This window comes from Python bivittatus, unplaced genomic scaffold, assembly GCF_059951505.1.
Source record: "Python bivittatus isolate LINGU-HERP-01145 unplaced genomic scaffold, Pbiv_v1 ctg000190_np1212, whole genome shotgun sequence".
Taxonomy (NCBI): domain Eukaryota; kingdom Metazoa; phylum Chordata; class Lepidosauria; order Squamata; family Pythonidae; genus Python; species Python bivittatus.
Window position 1 is genome coordinate 2,640,443 of NW_028277042.1, and position 19,917 is coordinate 2,660,359.

Here is a 19,917-nt window from a genome sequence, read left to right on the forward strand (position 1 = left end):
TGGTTCTTAAGGATGGGCACCATGTCTGGAATTCAGGCAGGGCTCAGACATGGCCCTTGGGATTAACCAAGAGCAGTCCTCAGGAACTAAAATATCCGTGACAAAGCACGCAGGTTCACTCCCTGTAATCTCCTATTATTTGGGGTTTTTAAAAGTTCCTGCAAGGTTTCTGTGGAGGCAAGCTGTTTTAAGGAATGAATATGGCGGCTAGAGCCAACCATTTGAAGCCTTTCTGAGCTTCAGGCTGGTGCTGAGTCCCTGCGCAGCTCCATAAGTTGTTGGTATCAACCCGGGGCACATCTGTGATAAGCCCAAGCTGGCCTGGGTGGAAGAGCTGGCCAAGGAGTTCTTGCCTCACTAAGGATGTGTTTCTTCTATTGTTTCATTGGGCTCATCTTCGATGGCCATTGTGGTTTTTAATTCTTTGCTAATATTGGTTTTTATTATTTAACATATTGTTAGCCACCCAGGGTTGCATTTGTGAGACAGGCAACCACATAAATTGGATGATTGAATGAATGAATGATGATGATGATATTTTTATCCTACCTTTATATCTATCTATCTATCTATCTATCTATCTATCTATCTATCTATCTATCTATCTATCTATCTATCTGTCTGTCTCAAGGTGGCAAACATACTTAATACTCCTGCATCCTAATTCCCCACAACAACAACCCTGGGAGGTGGGTTGGACTGAGAGAGAGGGACTGGCCCAGAGTCACCCAGCTAGCCTTCATGCTTAAGGGAAGCCTAGAATTCAGAGTCTCCTGGTTTCTAGGCCAGCACATTCAGTACTACACCAAACTGGCTGTGAGTGAGTGAGTGAGTGAATGAATGTAACAATTTGCTTTCAAGAATGGATTTGGAAGCACTTGGATTGAATCCTGGAACTGAACTGGCCAGTTGCTGAAAACTGCTGATTGGCTACCTCCAAGTGGATCGGATCGCTTGAGCATCTTCACCAACAAACCAGTTCTGAATTCCAGAGGAATCCAGTATGTTGGTTTGATGGCCTGCTTGAATTCAGTCGGATTGATTGTCCAAATGGAACTGGAAATTGAATTGCATCAGGCTGCAAAGATTGGATTTTGCCAGATAGAGCCTCCCCCCCCCCCCCCAATATCTGCCTCTATGTTTGTAAACTCTTTGGTGCAGTGTTGCAGCAGTGACAGACACACACACCCCGTGATGGCCAAGCACTGCACTTGACACAGTCTGTCATTCGTTAGCAAATATGAGCAATCTGCCTCTGACATTTGGCTCCAAAGACAAGAGGTACTTCAGCCTGCTGGAAGCCTTTAATTAGTTAAATCTCCCCACTGAGCCCCAGAGAGGGGAGGATTAGCTGATTCCCGGAGGGAGATAAAAGTGGGCCTTCTCAGGGAGCGTTAGCAGATCTGAACTTTCTCGGGACTCAAAGACATCAGGCAAACGGAGTGGATCTTTCAAGCTGCAGTGCAGGAGGAGGCAAAAGCTGAGCCCAAACGCCTTTAGAAATCTTTTGTCTCCCTTTTGTGGCGACTGGAAAGGCTGAAGATGAATGCCTGTTTCTCTGGCAGAAAGATGGAGTGAAAGGAGAGAAGCCAGGGAGTGTGCAGTTTGGAGAAAGATCATGCCATGGGAGTTGATTCTTCCCATCCACCCCTTGGTCATTTGTCCCTAAGAATCCCATGAGAAAAAATCTCACCCTTTGAAAAAAATGAATCAACCACAGTTTCCTTCCTCAAATTAAATGAGAAACAGTAGAAATTTATCTAATTGGTATTTGATTATAGTGTCCTTTTTCAGTTGGGTATGATAAACAGATCCTGGGCTTTAGGACTCAGTGTATTTCTATCTTGGCTTTTCTTAAAGAACTATCTGGCATCTTCCAAATCTAGAGGAACCATTGAGCCTCTGAAGAACACCAGATTGGAGAAGGTTGGTATGCATAGGGTCCTCCTAAAAACCCTATGAAGATCTTCCCTCTTGAGGGATCTTGCCAGGGTTCACAATGCAGATCAGCAGTAGATTCCAAAAGCTTCTGTGAAAAGTGTCAAGATCATGAATATGCTTTTGTTGGATTTCCATTGACAACAGAGCCAAAGAGTCAGTGGAGGGGCACACCTTGACACAATCTGTTGGTGGCCTTGGAAAGGTGTCCTAAGTTCACACATGTTGCTAGATATGTAAAGCTGTCCATCATGGCTTAGATCGGTGTTTCTCAACCTCATCAAGTTTAAGATGTGTGGACTTCAACCCCCAGAATTCCCCAGCCAGCCATGAAGTCCACACATCTTAAACTTGATGAGGCTGAGAAACACTGGCTTAGACTGTTGTTGGCAGTTCACCACAAGCCTTATTATTTGCTCAAGAAAGCATGAATAAAAAAAATCTCTGCATTCAGGGGTACACTGTTCACATTCTATGTTAAGCCATGGTTCCTTATTGAGTAATCCACATTTGCCTGGGTTCATGCAAGACACTAAGCTAAAATTATCTTTGGGTATAGTTTAGCATACTGTATCAACCAGTTCACAGATTACACTAAGCCATGTAGCTTCTTTGAACTGACTTGGTAGGAACTCAGACTCTGTGATTTATAAGCCATGGATGGCTTAAATACAAGCCATGAATGGCTTACATACATACATAGAAGCTCAATATGTATGATGTTTTTCAGCTAAATATGTTCAACTATACAGTACTGTAGTTTGTTCAACCAATCATGGTTAAACAAATAAGGGAGTGTGAGATTCCTCCAGGCTTAGAGGTGGTCATCCTCAGTAAGATTCTGTTAATTTCAAACATGTGGAGTTCTTGATGCGCTCTGATGATGTTCCCAGTTGGGTCATGAAACATCTGCAAACAAACCACCAAGCTCAGAGAGCACCAAGGACTCCACAGTTCAACCCCGAGCTAGAGATATTCTCTCCAGGTTGATCAATAAACACCCCTGAACTCGTGAGCATCTTTCAGCTCAAGCTACGTAGGCTGCCAGATTTCTTTTGATCAAGCACCGTTGAACCCAATGGGACAGACGGGCTTCTGTGCAAGGGAGTGAGCAGTAGATTCCTGCGACACTAGATCCAAGCAAATGACCTACTTTTCTGGAAACCTCCAAAGGAGTCCTTGGCGCTTTCTGACCTCGATGGTTTCCCTGCAGATGTTTCATTGGCCAACTAGGGAACACCATCGCTGTGAGTGAGTGTGAGGTTTGCTGCCTGTAGATATATAGTGACTTGCACTGATAATGTTACCTAGTTGGGTCATGAAACGTCTGCAGGGAAACCACCAAGCTCTGGGAGCACCAAGGACTCCACATTTCAACCCTGAGCTATAGATATTCTCTTCGGCTGGAATTTCAAACATCTACGGCACTGGTTCTTCAACTGTTTGACCCAATTACTCCTTTTCCTAGTCTCCAATAATGTCACTACCACCTTCCCCGCAAAAAACAGACTCTGTTGTTTTACACAAGTGTCTTGGCAGCAACAGTCCCAAACTGCATCCTTGACTCACAAACCCGCAATTTGCTCTATTACCTCCAGAATAGGCTCACGTTACCCCCAGTTTAAAAACCATTGGTCTACAGTTTTATTCAGGAGAACATTCCCCAAACAAACAGAAATCTTAGTTAGCTACTTTGGTCAGACTGAGAAACAAGACAGAAAATCTTCTGCCAACATCCATTTCCCCGGCATCCAAACTGATGGGAAACAATACTTAACAACTTTGGAACTGGCCAGGATCATGGTTTAGCGTTAGCATTATTTTCTGGCTTGTTTTTTCACTTGCATGATGGAAAAAAAATTGGGAGGGGCTGTGAGCATCATTTATATTTTGGCTTAATATGAGTATTAATAGCAATGTCTATTTATTTTACAGTTTTGGTAATCCGCCCCAGTGTAGATAGACTGTCAGCAGTGTTCAACAGAGGAAGAAAAATGCAAATATATAAAAAGAAAAACTCCTAAATTAAATCCATAAGCAGGAGAGAAGAAAACACCCCCTAAGAGGTGCATCACAAAACAACAAGAACAAAGGCCCCGTGGAGCCGAAATACTTTAAGTGCCTTCCAAAATTGACAAATTAGTTGATTCAGGTGGCATAGAATTAAAAAAAAAGGGGGGGGGATTATCAGTTGTTTAATATTTGCAGATTACGGCTGGAACGGCAGAGAAAAGTTCTGTTCTTTATCCATTTGGGGCATTTGCTGTCGGTTAGAACCGGGACTGTCCCGTTTCGCTACTAGGCTACAAGGCTGGGCTTTGTAACCAGGGTGTGTGGCTTAGCGCATGAGGGGAACCCAGCAGGTTGCACTTCATACAGCAAAGGGTGGCGAAGCAGCTGCGCGAACCAGGTGAAGGATCAGCCCAGGGACTTACCTGCCGGATAGGGATGGTTCTTGGGAAGGATCCTTATTCTGTGTCAAAGTGTCGCGAAGAATATTTATTTATTTGCGTGCTTATTTATTTATTTCTGAACAATGGATGGCTGGATTTGCTCGCTTTCCCGTGCCCCCCCCCTCCCGTTCCTTTGCATCAGGCTGGCCAGGTTTTTAAATTCTCTCTCTCCCCCCCACCCCCCACGCGTAGCTCGAAAACTTCGGAAAATTCCTCGTCCTTCCCAAGCACGCCACCGAAGAGGCAGGGGTCCCTCGCTCCCGCTCTCTGCCAGCTGGACTGGAGACCGGACCCGCCCGCTCCGGGCTCCTTTCCCCCCCCCGCGCCCCCCGGCGCTTAATCCCCTCTCGCCCCCTCCGGGGGACAGTCCCGGCCGCCCTGCCTGCCCGGCCGCCTCCTGCGGGGGGCGCGCAAGGGTGGGCTTCGCCGGGGCGCCGCTGCCGGCGGGGGAGGGGCGGGGAGGGCGGGGGGGGGAGGGAGCGCCCGGCTCCGGCATGAAGGCGTCCGTAAAAGATGTGTGAGCAAGCAGCGCGCTACTGCCGCGAGAGCGTCCACAGGCTGCTCCGCCAGCAGCCGCAGCAGCCGAGCGGAGGGCTGGACGGGCTGCTGCGCTGGGTGGTCACCAAGATGAGCGACGGCAAGAGCCTCCTGCCCGAGCGCGAGCTGATGCCCGAGGGCCAGGCGGCCGGCGCCGAGCAGAAGAAGGGCGCCTCCGTCATCCTGGACGTGAGTGGGGCTGGGGGTTGCAGCCGCTCCGCCCGCCGCTCGCCCCGGACCCTTGCGCCGGGGCAGCCGCGGTCTCTGGGCCGCCCGGCCGCCCTTAGCGGGCGCAGCTCCCTTGGAGCTATCCTCGCGCGGGATGCCGGCGGAGCCTCCAGCTGCAGGGGCAGTCTACCCCTGACCAAGGCGCGCCCTGGGGGGCCTGGGCCTGCCCCGTCCCTCGGCAGCTTAGGGGGAAGGGAGGCGAGGCCAGAAGCGGGCAAGCCTGGCGTCCCCTGAGTTTAGCGGGTTAGGGGACGGGGCAAGGCTTCGGAGGGTCCTGGTGGCCCCCGAAGGACTGGGGACCTCGGGCGGAGATGTTCCTCCCCATCGCTCCGTCCTTCTCAGCGGGGAGAGAGACCCCCAAGTCCTGCCTGGGAAGCCTCTCGGCTCCCGAAAGCCAGGAGGGGGAGTTGGAAGCCCGGAGCTGGGGGGCAAAATGGGAAGAGGGTTTCTCCGGGAGGAGCTGCAACCAGCTTCCTCGGACGGGGCCCCCGCGCAGTATCCCAGGAAGACTTCAGGAATTTGGTCCTTTTTAGTTAAAAGCGCAGGCTGTGGGGGGCTGGAGGTGGCCAGCCCTCCATCCATTGCAGTCAATGGGGTGACTCTCTTTCTCCCCAACTGGGTCCATCCCGTTGCTCAAGAGGCAATAATAATCATAATCATAATAATAGGACATCTGCCTATCGCAGGTCCTTGGGAAGGACTCAGTAAATGGATTTGCCAAATCCAGTCTAAACAACTGGCTGCCTGTGCGACCAATAGTGTAATAACAACTACAACATCTCTGAGCTCTCAGACAGCTGAGGGCCACCCCCAAAGATTCCTAGAAGCCTTTCCAGCGTCCCAGTAAGTTTTACAACCATCTTGTGAAGTCAGGCAAAGTTTTCTCCTACTAAAATTGTTAAAGGGAGACGCAAATCACACTTGCTTTGCAGGGGGAAAGAGCAGCCTGGAAAAAGAATAATGGTTGAGGCTGATATTTCTCCTAGTTAGGGCGGAAATCCCCCTCCTTCTCTCCCTGCCCCTCTCCATGAATTAATATTTTATGGCTCCTTGGTGATACGTAGTAATTGCAATTTATTGGAATTTAGCAGGGAAATAAAAAAACCCTTTCTCTAGTTTCCCAGACCAGAACAACTCTGGAGTGCTACCTCTGATCAAATAGAGTTTTCCTTTTGGAGTTGATTTCAGAAAGGTTTATGGTGGTAGCAAACAATTTAAATCTCGCTGGAAGTTATTTAAATGGGCAGTGCCTTTTTTTAATATTGGGAAGCCTCAGAAAAGAGAATGTCCTTTGAAAATAATTTACACAGAGAATGCTTTTGGAAGTCAAGGATAATTTTGTTTTCTTTTTGTTTTGTTTAATTTATGCAAAGGGCAGATCATGCATTGGTAAGAATCACCAGTGCTAGTTAAGGCTCGTTTATCAGTAAAGAAGGACATGTACTTTTCCTTCTAGAATTTTGAAATGCAAGTTTTCTTGCTCAGCTCCCAGCCTTACCATGCCAACAATGTGGTTGTGTAATGTTGAGAAATGTTTGGCTAATGAATTTTTTTAGAAAATCGTACATTGAACAAGAACTAACTTTTCCGATGCTTTTTGGAATTGATGGCCTCAATTATTTTGTACCAGACTAGTTGCAAATAAATATTGTTTGTTAATTTTACACACATTCATATTCACTATCCCCTTGAACATGCCATTGAATAAACAGCTTAACCAGATGAGTTACAAACCGCTGACTACTTTCACACGTTAAACTTTTTAAATGTTACCGTGGTTAGTTTCTTGTGGTTTTGAATGCTGTGTGAATGTGGGCTATTTGGTTAGTTTATGGTTCAGTGTAGTATCCAAACTCAGAAAATATTAATTTAATAACCAAATTAAGTGTGTTGTGGAAACCCAGCTGTTTCACTGCTAAAAGCTAGTGTGCAAAATGGTTAGTATTCAAAATGCATTCCGTTTTTATCGAAATGGATTTTGAATGCATTTAGATCGGCCCTCTGCACGGACTGCCTGCCAGATACGTGATATTGGCTCCCGTTGGCAGCAGCTGGGGAAGGAAATTGAAACAGGAGCCGCTTCAAATGAACTTGGATGTTTTAAAATTAAATTGAAGCTAAAAGACTCAAGGTGGAAAAAAAATACTTAGGAAAATATTTTTAGAAAAGTGGAAGAACAATACTTAGGAGTTTGATGTTATGGTATTTAGAAAGCATTCCAGGTACACGCCCGTATATTTTCTGTTCAGAAGAGTTAGAATTGGAACTAAACAAAGTAAGAGAGATTCAGCTGTTCTCAAGTTTTGCCTGGAGCATAGTAGTGAGTTTAAAGAGAGCTATCAGAAAACGATGGGAAAAAAATAAATGCATTGAACAAATAAAGCTTATTGCTCTTCAGAGCTCCTTCTAGGAAGACAAGTAATTCTGCTATCTTGCTGCAACAAGAGGGATTCACCCTAGAATGCAACTGAATAGAACGATCATTGCAATAAAAAAATTACTCAGGGAGGTGGTTTCCAGCTGCTTCTATATATGAGTTCTGCTTTGTGCATCAGAAGTGATTTATTGGGGTCCCTGAATGATCGAGAGCAGTGTTTCTCAACCTTGGCGAGTTGAAGACGTGTGGACTTCAACTCCCAGAATTCCCCATGCTGGCTAGGGAATTCTGGGAGTTGAAGTCCACCCGTCTTCAACTCGCCAAGGTTGAGAAACACTGATCTAAAGGTATGATCCAAAGCAGGGGTACAGTAGACTTCACAACTTTATGGGCTAAGGGAGGAGGTTGCCTGCTGCTTCTCTGTATGAGTCCTGCTTTGTGCATCAGGAGAAGCTGTTTGGTTAACTGAGTAATTCAGTGACATGATTCAAAGCAAGAGGCCCTGGACGTCCTGAATTTACTTGCTAAGGGAGGAAGCTTCCTGCTGTATCTCTCTATGTGTCCTGCTCTGACATTGTACCTTGTAGCAATAGTAGTAATAATTATCAGAGTAACAACGACCAGAATAAAGCCTACCCTTCTGTATTTGCCATTTTGGAAAGCATGAAGATAGCAAATGGCTTGCGTGGAAACAAAAAGAGAGTGAATCAGCTATTTTTCCCCTCTTTTTGGAAATGCCAGGTAAAATGGTTTCAGATGAGATACGAACAGTGCCAGCTGGAACTTAGCTGAGGTAGCAAGTGGAAATTTAGTCTTTGCCGTTATTTAATATCCAAATCTCTTATCCGCTGTTGTCGGTTGGTGAGCCGTGCAGGATCGATTCATGCTGGCAGTCCTCGCCCCTCTCCCACTTGCGCGCGCCTGTGCTCCACGAAGACTAGTGTAATGAGTTCAGAAGAGAGAGATCTTCTCCAAACGACTTGAAATTAAAAACCGGTCGTGTAACGGGAGCGACTGCAGCCCTAAATATCTCAGCATCTTGCTCCAGCAGATTGGTGCAATATTGGATGGAAGATACACATCCTGTGTTACTAATTTATTTCTTTGCAATTGTCTTAAAGGCAACGTTGAGTAGATTGCTACAGTGCAGAATACTTGTCTTCTGCTCACGACCTTTTTCATCCTACTCAGTTCTGTCCACCTCTTAATCGTTGGTCAGCATTCTTTCTATTGAAACAGTCAGCCCTTTATTACAGTCCACGGCCAGAAGTCCACTTGAGGAAGGTGGAATTAAAACCCACGAAAGAGAAATAAATCTAAACGGAATGAATCTAAATAATATACCAATAATCAATAGGACTGGTTACAGCGGGTTTTACAAATAATAAAACATTTGGCCCCGTTCACAGAAGCAATCATATTGGTTGGCTAACAGCAATTGTAGATAAAATAAGTCCAAATGTCCCCGAAATTTAATTAATAAAGGAGATGTAAAACATAGTCATGCATTTTTATAAAATGGGCAGGGCAGCAATACATGGATCATATTTTCAACTGCCCCTTTACCACAAGGACAGAGTTGTAAAGAAGAAGGGTGTTTCCTGTTATTTCCCTTCAAGGATGGTGTTTGGAAGTGCATTAAAACATCTACTGAGTATATTCAGTTTCCCTTTTTGAACTTTCTCCCTTCCTGGATTCCCCAGACCTGCTGTGCAGGACTAATTAAGAATCTACATTCAGCAAAGAGGTTTTCTGTTAGCATATGGAATAGGAGTCTGTAGCAAAATGTTGCAGGGAAGAAGGGCTTCTCTTCAAAGCTGCAACTACTCCGTTTGTCCCTCTTCGTTCTGGAGGTAAAGGGTAGCTTTGAAGTTCCTCTCGTCTGGGCACTCGGTATCCGTAAAGCAGGCTGAGTCAGGTCCTCAGAGCGCAACGTTCTTGTGCCGAGAGTAGAGCCGATGCTTGAAACGGAAGGGAAGAGCAAGTGAAAGTGAGCATCGTCCTACTGGGCAATCCCATGATATGGTTCCTTTCTAAGAGAAGACAATCGCTTCCTTTCAGGGTAGCAGAAAGGTGGAAATAGTAGACAGTGGCTGTAACCTTTTCTACAGTTCTTCCGTAGGCATAGGCAGAGAGGATGGCAAATGACAAGTAAACACATTGCAACATCACAGTGCAGACCCCAGGACTTGAATGCTTCTGTCTGATGCCATGATGCGAATACAAAAGACCAAGGTTTGCACCGAGATGTCATGATCTCCATTTTGGGTTCTTACATTCTTGTGGTTTGTCCCCAATGCCTATGGGTCTATCACAAATTAAGGCTTTAGCCAACAATTAAGCAACTTGGGGTTGGTTGAAGATGTCCCCAGATCCTGAGGACTTGCAAAGCTGATAACGCTTTCAAATTTTAGACAGTTTTATGGTAGAAGGAGACGGCTCTTAGAACTTTTTTCCAGAACAGAAACGGGAGTGGCGTCTGCCAGGGCTATAGGATAATTGGGGAACCTTCTTTGCTTTGAGAAGGAGAGGAGGTAATAATGAGGCTTTGAAATTATTCTGTACTTCTGTGTCGTTTTGGTGCTTCTTCGATGCGGTTTCTATCTCTAGCGAGAATAGTATTTCTCAAAGCAACAGTAAAGAACTGTAACATTTAAATGACCCTGTTTCAGTAAAAAGCTAGAAACATTGCAGCTGGCTGAAGGTCTCTGGTGAAAATGAGGAGTGTTCAGTCTATATCATCAGAAGAAAGGCATTGCTGAATTTAATGTGACTTATTTTCAGATAGTTTTGCACAGGGTTGTCGTTTTGCCTCTACACCTAAATGTCGGATTTTCTTAGTGGTTTCCTTTGGAGTGCTTTCTGATGGAGTTTTTCAAAGTTTTTTTTTTTTTTTTAATCTGTTCAATTGTGTCTGATTCTTGGATGCTGCCTGGACAAGTCCCTGCAGTGGTTTTGGCAAGTTTTTTCAGAGGAGGTTTGCCATTGCCTCCTTCCTAGGCTGAGAGAAAGTGACCGGCTCAAGGTTGCCCAACTGGCTTCATGCCTAAGGCGGGACTAGAACTCACATCTCCTGGTTTCTAGCCTGGTGCCTCAACCACTACACCAAACTGGCTCTCTAGCTGAGTCTAAATGTTAAGGAGAAAAAAGCCTTGTTCGTGTATTGATGTACTTCTGGGGAGTCACTCTGGGGGTGGGCGCTAACAAGATGACTGATTGCTCCTCCAGATGTCTGCCGCTGGCCGTAAAATATTTTCCCCAATGGAACTAGAGCTACCCTATTATGTCTAAGTACCATTTGTGAGGGGGGTTTGACGTGCCTAAGAATGCAGGCAAGATCTCAGTGCAAAAGAGATTTGGGGCCCGAGTGAGGCGCAAGATTAATTGTATGAATTTGGTTTAAGGAATGGACATTTTTATTAGCTAAACAGCAGCTCTGGGGAGGCCTGGGCAGACACGTGACCCCCGAGAGTGGGGCAGCCCAAGAGATGTTAGGAGGAGCTCTTTTCCATCTGCTAGTGAGAATTGCCTCTGCAAAGCTGCATTTCAGAGAAAACGGCTATTGATCCTGAAAGAGGTGCCTCATAAAATGCCCATCCTCTTGTAGCTTTTCTGCAGATGTTATCAGGCCTGCCTTGGCTTTTGCACTGTGGCCCCTTTTTCAGCTGTTCCGATGCAAGAAAAGAAAAGAAAAAACATGAATTATGCCTTGTTGGGAAGGCAGAAATCCAGGGGCATTGGAGGAGCTCTTCCCACTTGCGTGTTCCAGATGGGTTGGGCTTCTGCTTCCAGGGTCCCCAACAATCCGGTCATGCAAACTGAGAAGCAGGGCAGCTGAGAATTTTCCAAAAAGTCGCTGAAATGGTCTGCTTAACTGTGGTTTGTTAAACCACAATCAGCACAGCATTGATCCTTTTCCAGTCTTTGTCTAGTTCTGGCTATATCTATTAATCTGCTTACTGAATGAACCTGGTTTGTGTCCATGCAATACACCTAATCATAAAGTAGCTGGCATGCTGGATTCTCACAACATGCTAAGCTATCCCGTCCCCCTCCTTGGTGCAGATATAGCCGCTAGATCTGTTCTTGACCTAGTTATGTGAACACAGTCTCTGGGTTTAGGTGACTTCGGTTTCAGCTTCTGATTCCTAAACTGATGCTTCATCTGCCATCTTACTCGCCACAGTTTATTAGTCAACCCTAGAGCAGTGTTTCTCAACCTTGGCTGCTCTAAGCTGTGTGGACTTCAACTCCCAGAATTCCCAAGCCAGCAGGGAATTCTGGGAGTTGAAGTCCACAGAGTTTAAAGCAGCCAAGGTTGAGAAACACTGCCCTAGAGACTATATGGATCAACACCTTCCATCACATCCTGTCCTTGATGATAATCTGTTGCTCTTCCAGGGACAATCCATCTCTCTGATTCTATCCATTCATCATATCCATTGCCTTCCCCATCTTCTGTTTCCTTGTCTTTTTTTGTTTTGTTTTTGAGTACACAGCAAATTAGATGTGCTGGTTTTGGATAAAAGTAGAGGTCTACCAGATCTGAGTTGCAACAATCTGGGCCACCACTAGATGAGATCATGACTTAAGGCTTTCTTGATCTCTTTCCTGCCATGTAGTAGTCACTTGGATTTTTGCAGCCTGAACCTGATAGCCCTATATAAGTAGCAAAGTCTGCACTTGTTACTAATGGGGTGAATTAATATGGCTTAGGTATTTGATGCATAGAATGGTGATAGATATAAATTATCAGCGTGAAAGGCTATGGACTATAGAATTAAGTCTGTGACATTTCTTTGCAAAGTTGAGAAATATATAAGATGAGGTGAGAGCAAAACTTCCACAACAACTGTCAGCCTTGCAAGGTAGTCCAGACAAGAAGCACGCCCGGGAGTACTAGCTCTATCTTTATTGTAAGGTTACATTAACAGAAATTTGCAAGTCTGAAAGTACACCTCTCCCCTCTCGTCTTTACAGACCAAGAAATTAGGGGACTCCCTTCTGAGATGTTTGCCATGTCCCCATTCCTTCTGTGGGCTCAGCTGCCTCTTATCTGGCTGTTGCCTGGTCTGCGGTTCTTCCTCCTGTCTCCCAAGGTCACTCCCACATACCATTCATCAGCTAACACTGTAGCATTAAACCAGTTGCATAAAGGCTGAAGTGTTTGCCTTTTTGATGTCTGTATAGACTGTTTTGATCAAGATGATGTGTCAGATTGGAAGGTCACATTGGGAAGAAATGGAGCAAGAGAAGAAAACCATGATAATAATAGCACTGAAGTTGTTATAAGGTTGTGTAATGGTATTGGTTTGGCCTCATGGAATGGACTTGTCATTTGGGATTGTGTTTAATCCCCAGTGGTGCCCACCCCAATAGTGTTCTTAGGTTCTGAGGTCAAGTTCTGTGAATAAGATCAGACGGGAGTATGCTGGGAGTTGCATCATAAGTCTTTGAAGGAAAGCTGCCAGAATGGGCTCAAAATCAAGTTCTGCTGCTTTCCAAATGAGTTGGACTTCAACATGCATGGTCCTCAGCCAACGTAGCCCCACCATGCCATCTGGGGAGTCTGAAAGCTGAAGTCCAGTGCACGGACTTCCATTTCATGGAGGGAGAAGAGGAAATTGCACAATCATTCTCGTGTGCTTAGTTCCACCATCCTTACACTGCTATGGAGATGTGGGAAGATACTCAGAGAAAGCCACACCTGCTGCCTGTGAAGAATTTAGAAGTTCTTCCTATATATGATTTGTGCTGAATGTGTGGGATAAAACAACTGAGTTGTTTGTTGCTGAAGACACTAAATCATGCATAGAGGCAAAGGACTAGTCTTTCAGCATACAGCAATGTCCACATTTCTTGGAAATATCCCAAATTCTAGATGTTTATTCTTTACCTGATTGATCCTATTGCTTCCCCAAAGAGTGACTTGATTAATTGGTTCTGACGTTGCGTTACTCTCATTTCAGGACTATCAAATATTTACTCAGAGTTATATTGCAAGAGTCGTCATTTAATTCAGGGACAGTGTTGGGTTAGTGCCATTTGGCAATCGGATGATGAAAACCGAACAGTGGAAAGCTCCTCAGGGCGAGGAGGGCTTTTGGAATTAAAGCCCTCCTCACCCTGGTGCCCTCCAAAGGGATTAGAACTACAAATCCCAGATTCCTCAGTCAGACAGCTAGGCAGTGTTTCTCAACCTTGGCGACTTTAAGATGTGTGGACTTCAACTCCCAGAATTCCCCAGCCAGCCAGGCTGGCTGGGGAATTCTGGGAGTTGAAGTCCACACATCTTAAAGTCGCCAAGGTTGAGAAACACTGAGCTAGGGAATTTGGGATCTTCCGTCTCAATATATCTGGAGGTTGCAAGATAAGAAGAGGACTGCCTTAGCATCGCCGTGGAATTTGTTAGGTCTTCCTCTCCCTGTTTCCACTGCACATTTGTTCCAATCCATTGTTCATGCCATCCGCTGCCCTACAGATGGGCAATTGAACTGTATCTTAACAGCTGGTTTTGCCTGCACAGAGGACTTCAAATGCTTTTTGCAAATTCTCATTCAGATGAGCCCTTTCAGTAGCACGCTTGAAAGGGAGGTTTGAGCCTGCATTTCCTTTAATGCTGACTTCACCCACATTCAAGCATCGCTGGGGGTATATTGAAAGACGGAAATCAGCGCGGCTGGTCTTTGTGACAGTATTGCTGAGATAATATTCCTTTGGATCCAATATTTTTCAGTCTGATGTTTCTTACTGCCCCCTTTTTTCTTGCATCACTTTTGAATCTTTTGAGTGATGACCCAGAAAATAAAGCGTTTTGCTTTCTAGCTGAATGAAGACTATTTTTATGATAAACCTTTTAATCCTGCCTTGACCACCACCATGTGGCTTCTGGTTGTGGTTGCTTAATCGGGTATCCTCTGTAGCTCAGACAAGTGAGCTCAAGACTGATAGACAGACAGACAGACAGACAGATATTATTAAACAAGCTTATTTGATATTTTGAATGCAATGCAAAAAATATCTAGATTCCTGATGGCTTTTAATTCTGGTGTGATGAATAGAAGCAAACATTGCCTAAGGATTGTGGCAGTTAAGAAGGTATTAAACTAGGGGATTTCAGTAAAATGTTTATATAATGAGTATATGCAAAAAAATTTTTTTTTAATCTATCTATCTATCTATCTATCTATCTATCTATCTATCTATCTATCTATCTATCTATCATCTACCTATTATTTATCTATCATCTATATATCATCTACCTATTTATTATCTATCTATCTATCTATCTATCTATCTATCTATCTATCTATCTATCTATCTATCTATCATCTGTCTGTCTGTCTTAATGCATCGTGCCGCTATTCGTTAATCTGATATTGTGTCCCAGAAGGTTTGGCCAATTTCTCCTGGGCTGCTCTGGGCTTGGCAGCCAGGACAAAAATAATTGTCATCATGTTTGGTTCAATATAATCTGCCAAAATAGAGACAAAATGTTAATGTCAGTGATTTTCCTGAGTTAAAGTTTTTCAGCAAGAGCATATTATAGCAACTAAGATGGTAATGGGGCAGACTAGAAACAAAGTCCTATAAGAGAGGTGGAAGGAGTTGGGGAGGTTTAGCCTTTAGAAAAAATAACTGATGGGGGGGGTATGTGTAAAGCAGTGTTTCTCAACCTTGGCCGCTTGAAGATGGGTGGACTCCAACTCCCAGAATTCCCTAGCCAGCCATGGCTGGCTGGGGAATTCTGGGAGTTGAAGTCCACCCATCTTCAAGCGGCCAAGGTTGAGAAACACTGTCCTACAGCAATAAAGGAGCATTCCTGAGATCCTTGTCATGTGTTTCCTCAAAGGCTGTGTCTATTTGCACTTTTATTTCTGCCTGTCCTCTAGCTGTTTATTTATTATTCAGTTTGTAAGCTGCCCCACTCCCAGTGGCTCTGGGTGGCCCAGAACAATGGTCTGGGAAATTCCAGCTGGTGAACCCTAATGAGTCTGCTTTCTGATGACGATGAGGATGGTGATGAGGATGAGGATGAGGATGTAAGCTTGCCATGAATTCCATGACCCATCTGGAGAATATCAACTTCAGGGAGGGTTGACCTCAGGACTGAATGACATCCATCTCTTAAGTGGCTTTTTGAACTGTTTTTCCAGATATTATTTCCACAAGATGTCTCCTGTTATTTTGTGTGGGTCTCTGTCCCCCCCCCCGCCTCCCCGTCTTTCCCCTGGTTCTGCTTCTGCTTGGCTTGATCTAAATTTATCTCCTTCTCATGCAGAGTGAGCTGGTGTCTCTTCTTTTACTATTCCACATTAATTATACAAGCATTGCAAGTTCACAGAGCCCCGCTTTGCTGACAGGTTCTCTTTTTTTATGCTGGAATATCAAATATCATTTCACTGCGTTCTGTTTGCAATGCCGCCCTTGGCTTCTGGCTCCGCTTTTCTTACTCCCCTAGGCTTGGCCCTCAGGAGCACTAGTTCATTCTTGTTTGCCTTGTTCATTACAGATCTATTTTTCCAACAAATTGGGAAATATCTTGTCTGCTTCAGATCCCCACCAGTGCAATTCAGTTATCTTTGTCACATTTCCATTTCTCCCTGGTGGTTCATTGGGGTCTGTTATTTGAGCAGCTGCTAAAGATTGGGCAAAGGGAGGGGGGGAGAACAAAAGTTTGAGTTAAAAAGATGACCGTGGCTTTGCACACATCGGTTGCTCCCCTGTGAACCCAGGCGAGTTTGCACCAAAGAATATGCCCCTCTCCCCTTTCTATCCATCCCATTAGATTTAGCAGAATAAGCATATTATGGGTCCTGTTAATCAAGGATTGTCATCTGGTGGGACTCAGGAAATGTCCTTTTCTCTTGTGGCCCCTGTCCTTTGGAGCATCATTCCCATGGAGATTGGCTTCACCCTAACCCGGCTGGTCTTTCATAAGGCCCTGAAGACGTGGCTGGGATCCTGGGCATGGGGGTCTGATGGTCAGTTAGAGCCTGTGAGATGGTTATTCTAATTCCCGTTTGGTTGGGATTTATCCTAGCTGCCAGTTAAGTATTTTATTTTGTTGTTTCAGTTTTTAATTGCTGTTAGATGCTCAGAATCACCATGGGGAGATGTGTGGCCATATAAATCAAAATAACAACTATGCCAAAGAATATTACCAGTCACTGCAGTTTCTCCATTGTGATTTATCTTTTGGTGCAGAGTATGAACCCATCCAAACTGGCTTATTCAACAAGCTATGGTTAACCAAATCATGGCTTAATGCAATGTTCCAATAAAAGAGAATATCTGCAGCTCAGGGTTGAATGGTGGAGTCCTTGGTGCTCTCTGAGCTTGGGGGTTTCCCTGCAGATGTTTCATTATCTGACTAGGTAACATCATCAGTGCTAGCAAACCCCCAAGCTCAGGGAGCGCCAAGGACTTAATGCAACGTGTGAATAAGATCTCTGCTTCCTGCAAAGCCAGAATGTTCCTTGTTTGATTTGGGCTTAATGTACCGTTTGGTCTCCAACCATTATAGTCTGTAAACTAGGGTTTATGGCTTAGCATGATATAAGAACTCAGCTAGTGGGCTTAATCCAGGAAGAACCCAGTATTTGTTTGAACTGTAATGGCCAAGCTATAATGAAATAGTAAACATGTCTCTTTTTTAATTCTAGATCTTCAGACGAGCAGACAAAAATGGTGAGTTTCTCTCTCTCTTTCTTTTTTTTGTAACATAAACGGATAGTGCACTGCTGAAAAGATTGGTGGCCCAATTTTTTTACTGGAGATTCCTGGATTGAAACAAGGATTGTCTGTCACTGAGTTGGGTGATTTTAGTGATTTTCGTACGAAAGAAGGGGAAGGCTCCAATGTTCTCACCGTTGCACAAGAAACTGTTGCTGCTTAAAATCTACTGTGTGCTGCCAGTGTTCCTTGTGTGACAATGAGAACATGGGACCCTTTCCCCCTTTGGCATTAAAATCCCTAACTAAACATTTTGCATAGCATTGTGTGTGTGTGTGTATGTGTGTGTGTCTGTGTGTTTTCTCTCTCTCTGGGGGATTTTTTCCCCACAACTACAGTATGGCTTCCTGACATTAACCAAAGCGATCATTCTTCCAAACAGACCCATATTTTGAAGTTTTATTTCTTTAGTGGGAGAGAGTGAAAAGAATTCTAAATGGCGTTTATTTGGACCTGAGATATGGAGTATAACTTGCTTAGGTGGTAATCTAAGGGGGAAAGATTGTGGAATATGGACAGATGCTTCTCAATCTAAGAGGAAAGGCAGCTGTAGGGGAAAAAAGCACATGAAATGAAAAAAGAAGAAAACCTAGAGTTATGCCTTCCAACCTTCTTTCTAGCAAGTAGTTGACCCTTTTTAATCCCCAGAGAAGTAACTCTTCCATTCTCAGCTGCACTGGTCAATCCCCACCTCAAGTACTGGGGTCCAGTTCTGGACTTCAGGCCCTGTCCAGAGAAGAGCAGGAAATCTGAGAGAACTAGAAATAAAGACCTAAGAAAGAGAGTCGGATGGAATTGAGGATGTTGACTTTTGCAAAGAGGAGACTTTGATAAGGAGATATGCTAGCGCTCTCTAAATACTGGAAATGGAACCCTATAGAAATAAAAAAGCCAGAATGCAGTATTTTCTTTATTATCTCAAAATACAGGGCACAGAAGGGTTGGTTTGTTATTTACACTCATTTATATGCAGTTTCCTCCTAGGATTCTAGCCTGCTCACAAATAGCCCACAACGGTCTGAAGTTACAGATTCAGACTGCATGCCGGGAAAAAATGTCCTGACAGTAAGAACAGTTTGATAATAGGAGGACCGGGCAGGCTTCAGAAAAGCTTTGAAGGAAACACGCTTTGGCTTTTGTGCCAGTACGCACACAGCCTCTCTCCTCTACTCGCTAAAGTAGTCTAACTTTTTTTTCAGGCTTCTGCATCAGCCTGGTAAAAGAAGGTGGCCTGTTTAAGAAGGCAATTTGTTAAAGTTAATGTGGTTCTGAAAGGCGCTTTTTTAAGGCTTGCAAGGAAGAAGGAAGAAAGGAGGGAAGGCGGGGAGGGAAGAAGGAAGGAAGGAAGGAAGGAAGGAAGGAAGGAAGGAAGGAAGGAAGGAAGGAAGGAAGGGGGGGAGGGAAAGGAAAGGAAAGGAAAGGAAAGGAAAGGAAAGGAAAGGAGAGGAGAGGAGAGGAGAGGAGAGGAGAGGAGAGGAGAGGAGAGGAGAGGAGAGGAGAGGAGAGGAGAGGAGAGGAGAGGAGAGGAGAGGAGAGAAAGAGAGGGGAAGGAAGGAGTTGTGGAGTGCTGTGCTAGGGTGAGGTCTGAAACAATTCTTTTGAATAAATTGCAATGGATGCTCAGCCCTAGATAATTGCACCAGTGATCCAAGAAGGTGATAGACTCTCCTTCGTGATAAGTTCAAGCAGAAGCTGGACGCCCATTTGTGAGAGTAGCTTTAAATTCCAGCGCTGCGCTGAATAGAAGGTCGTTCGTTGACAGCTTCAGTGCCCCCTTCCAACTCCAGCATTTCAGATGCACAGAGGGCCCTGCCTCTACTGCAGAAACAAGGCAGGATTAGAAACGAGACTGTGTGCACATCAGCGGTTTGCCCAGGTAAGAAATCATTGCGTACCGTCACCATTGTAAGCAAGGATGGAGATTTAAGCCTGCAAGTAAGTAGAGCTTTTGAGGGCTGAAATTCCACGTCAGCCCTAACAGCCCCCGAAGAAAAATTGACTGTGAATGTGTTGTGACAGCAACAGCATATAGTTGAAGACTTTTGCCAAAGGAAATATACAGCTTTCCAGTTATGCTACCATACGTCATGGACACAGTTGTCTTAATCTAAAGGAAAAGGGGAAATTTCTTATTTGCATCTATGCAATGATGGCTTTTCCTTATCTGGGTCTCTTGGCAGCTCCCCCCTCTGAATTATTCAGAGCAGTGTTTCTCAACTTGGCAACTTTAAGCTGTGTGGACTTCAACTCCCAGAATTCCCCAGCCAACTCATATTAAAATTGCCAAGTTTGGACAACACTGGTTCAGGGCAAATTCAAGACCGATCCATTCAACGGCTAGCTCTGTGCAGACATTTAAAAGCTCACTTCCTCTGCTCGCTCTTTCTCTATGTTTATTAGTGAACATAGATTTTAATACTGTGCCAGAATCTCTTCATTTCTCAAAAGCTTTCTTCCCTGCAACTGAGGCTTTAATTTTTCCCAAGGTGTTTTAGAATTTCTTTGCAATGTTCATTTGGGGCTGGGTTTAACTTCTGCTCATGTTGGTTAGTTGAGTACTTTTGCTTTATCATGCCCGTTTGTGGACCAACTTCCCAGGGTAGAATTGTTTTATGCTGTCTCTCCTGGAGGATTACATTAAGAAAAAGG

General features: G+C 44.6%; 1 protein-coding gene across 1 annotated transcript in view; it reads left to right on the top strand.

The window, feature by feature from the left end:
• The first annotated feature begins 4,904 nt into the window (after positions 1-4,904).
• Positions 4,905-19,917, top strand: part of NECAB2 (N-terminal EF-hand calcium binding protein 2) — a 181,052-nt gene continuing 166,039 nt past the window's right edge. The window contains exons 1-2 of the mRNA XM_088136366.1: positions 4,905-5,117; positions 17,199-17,223. Of these exons, the coding sequence (XP_087992492.1) occupies positions 4,905-5,117; positions 17,199-17,223 (238 nt within the window). The remainder of the gene's footprint in view (positions 5,118-17,198; positions 17,224-19,917) is intronic.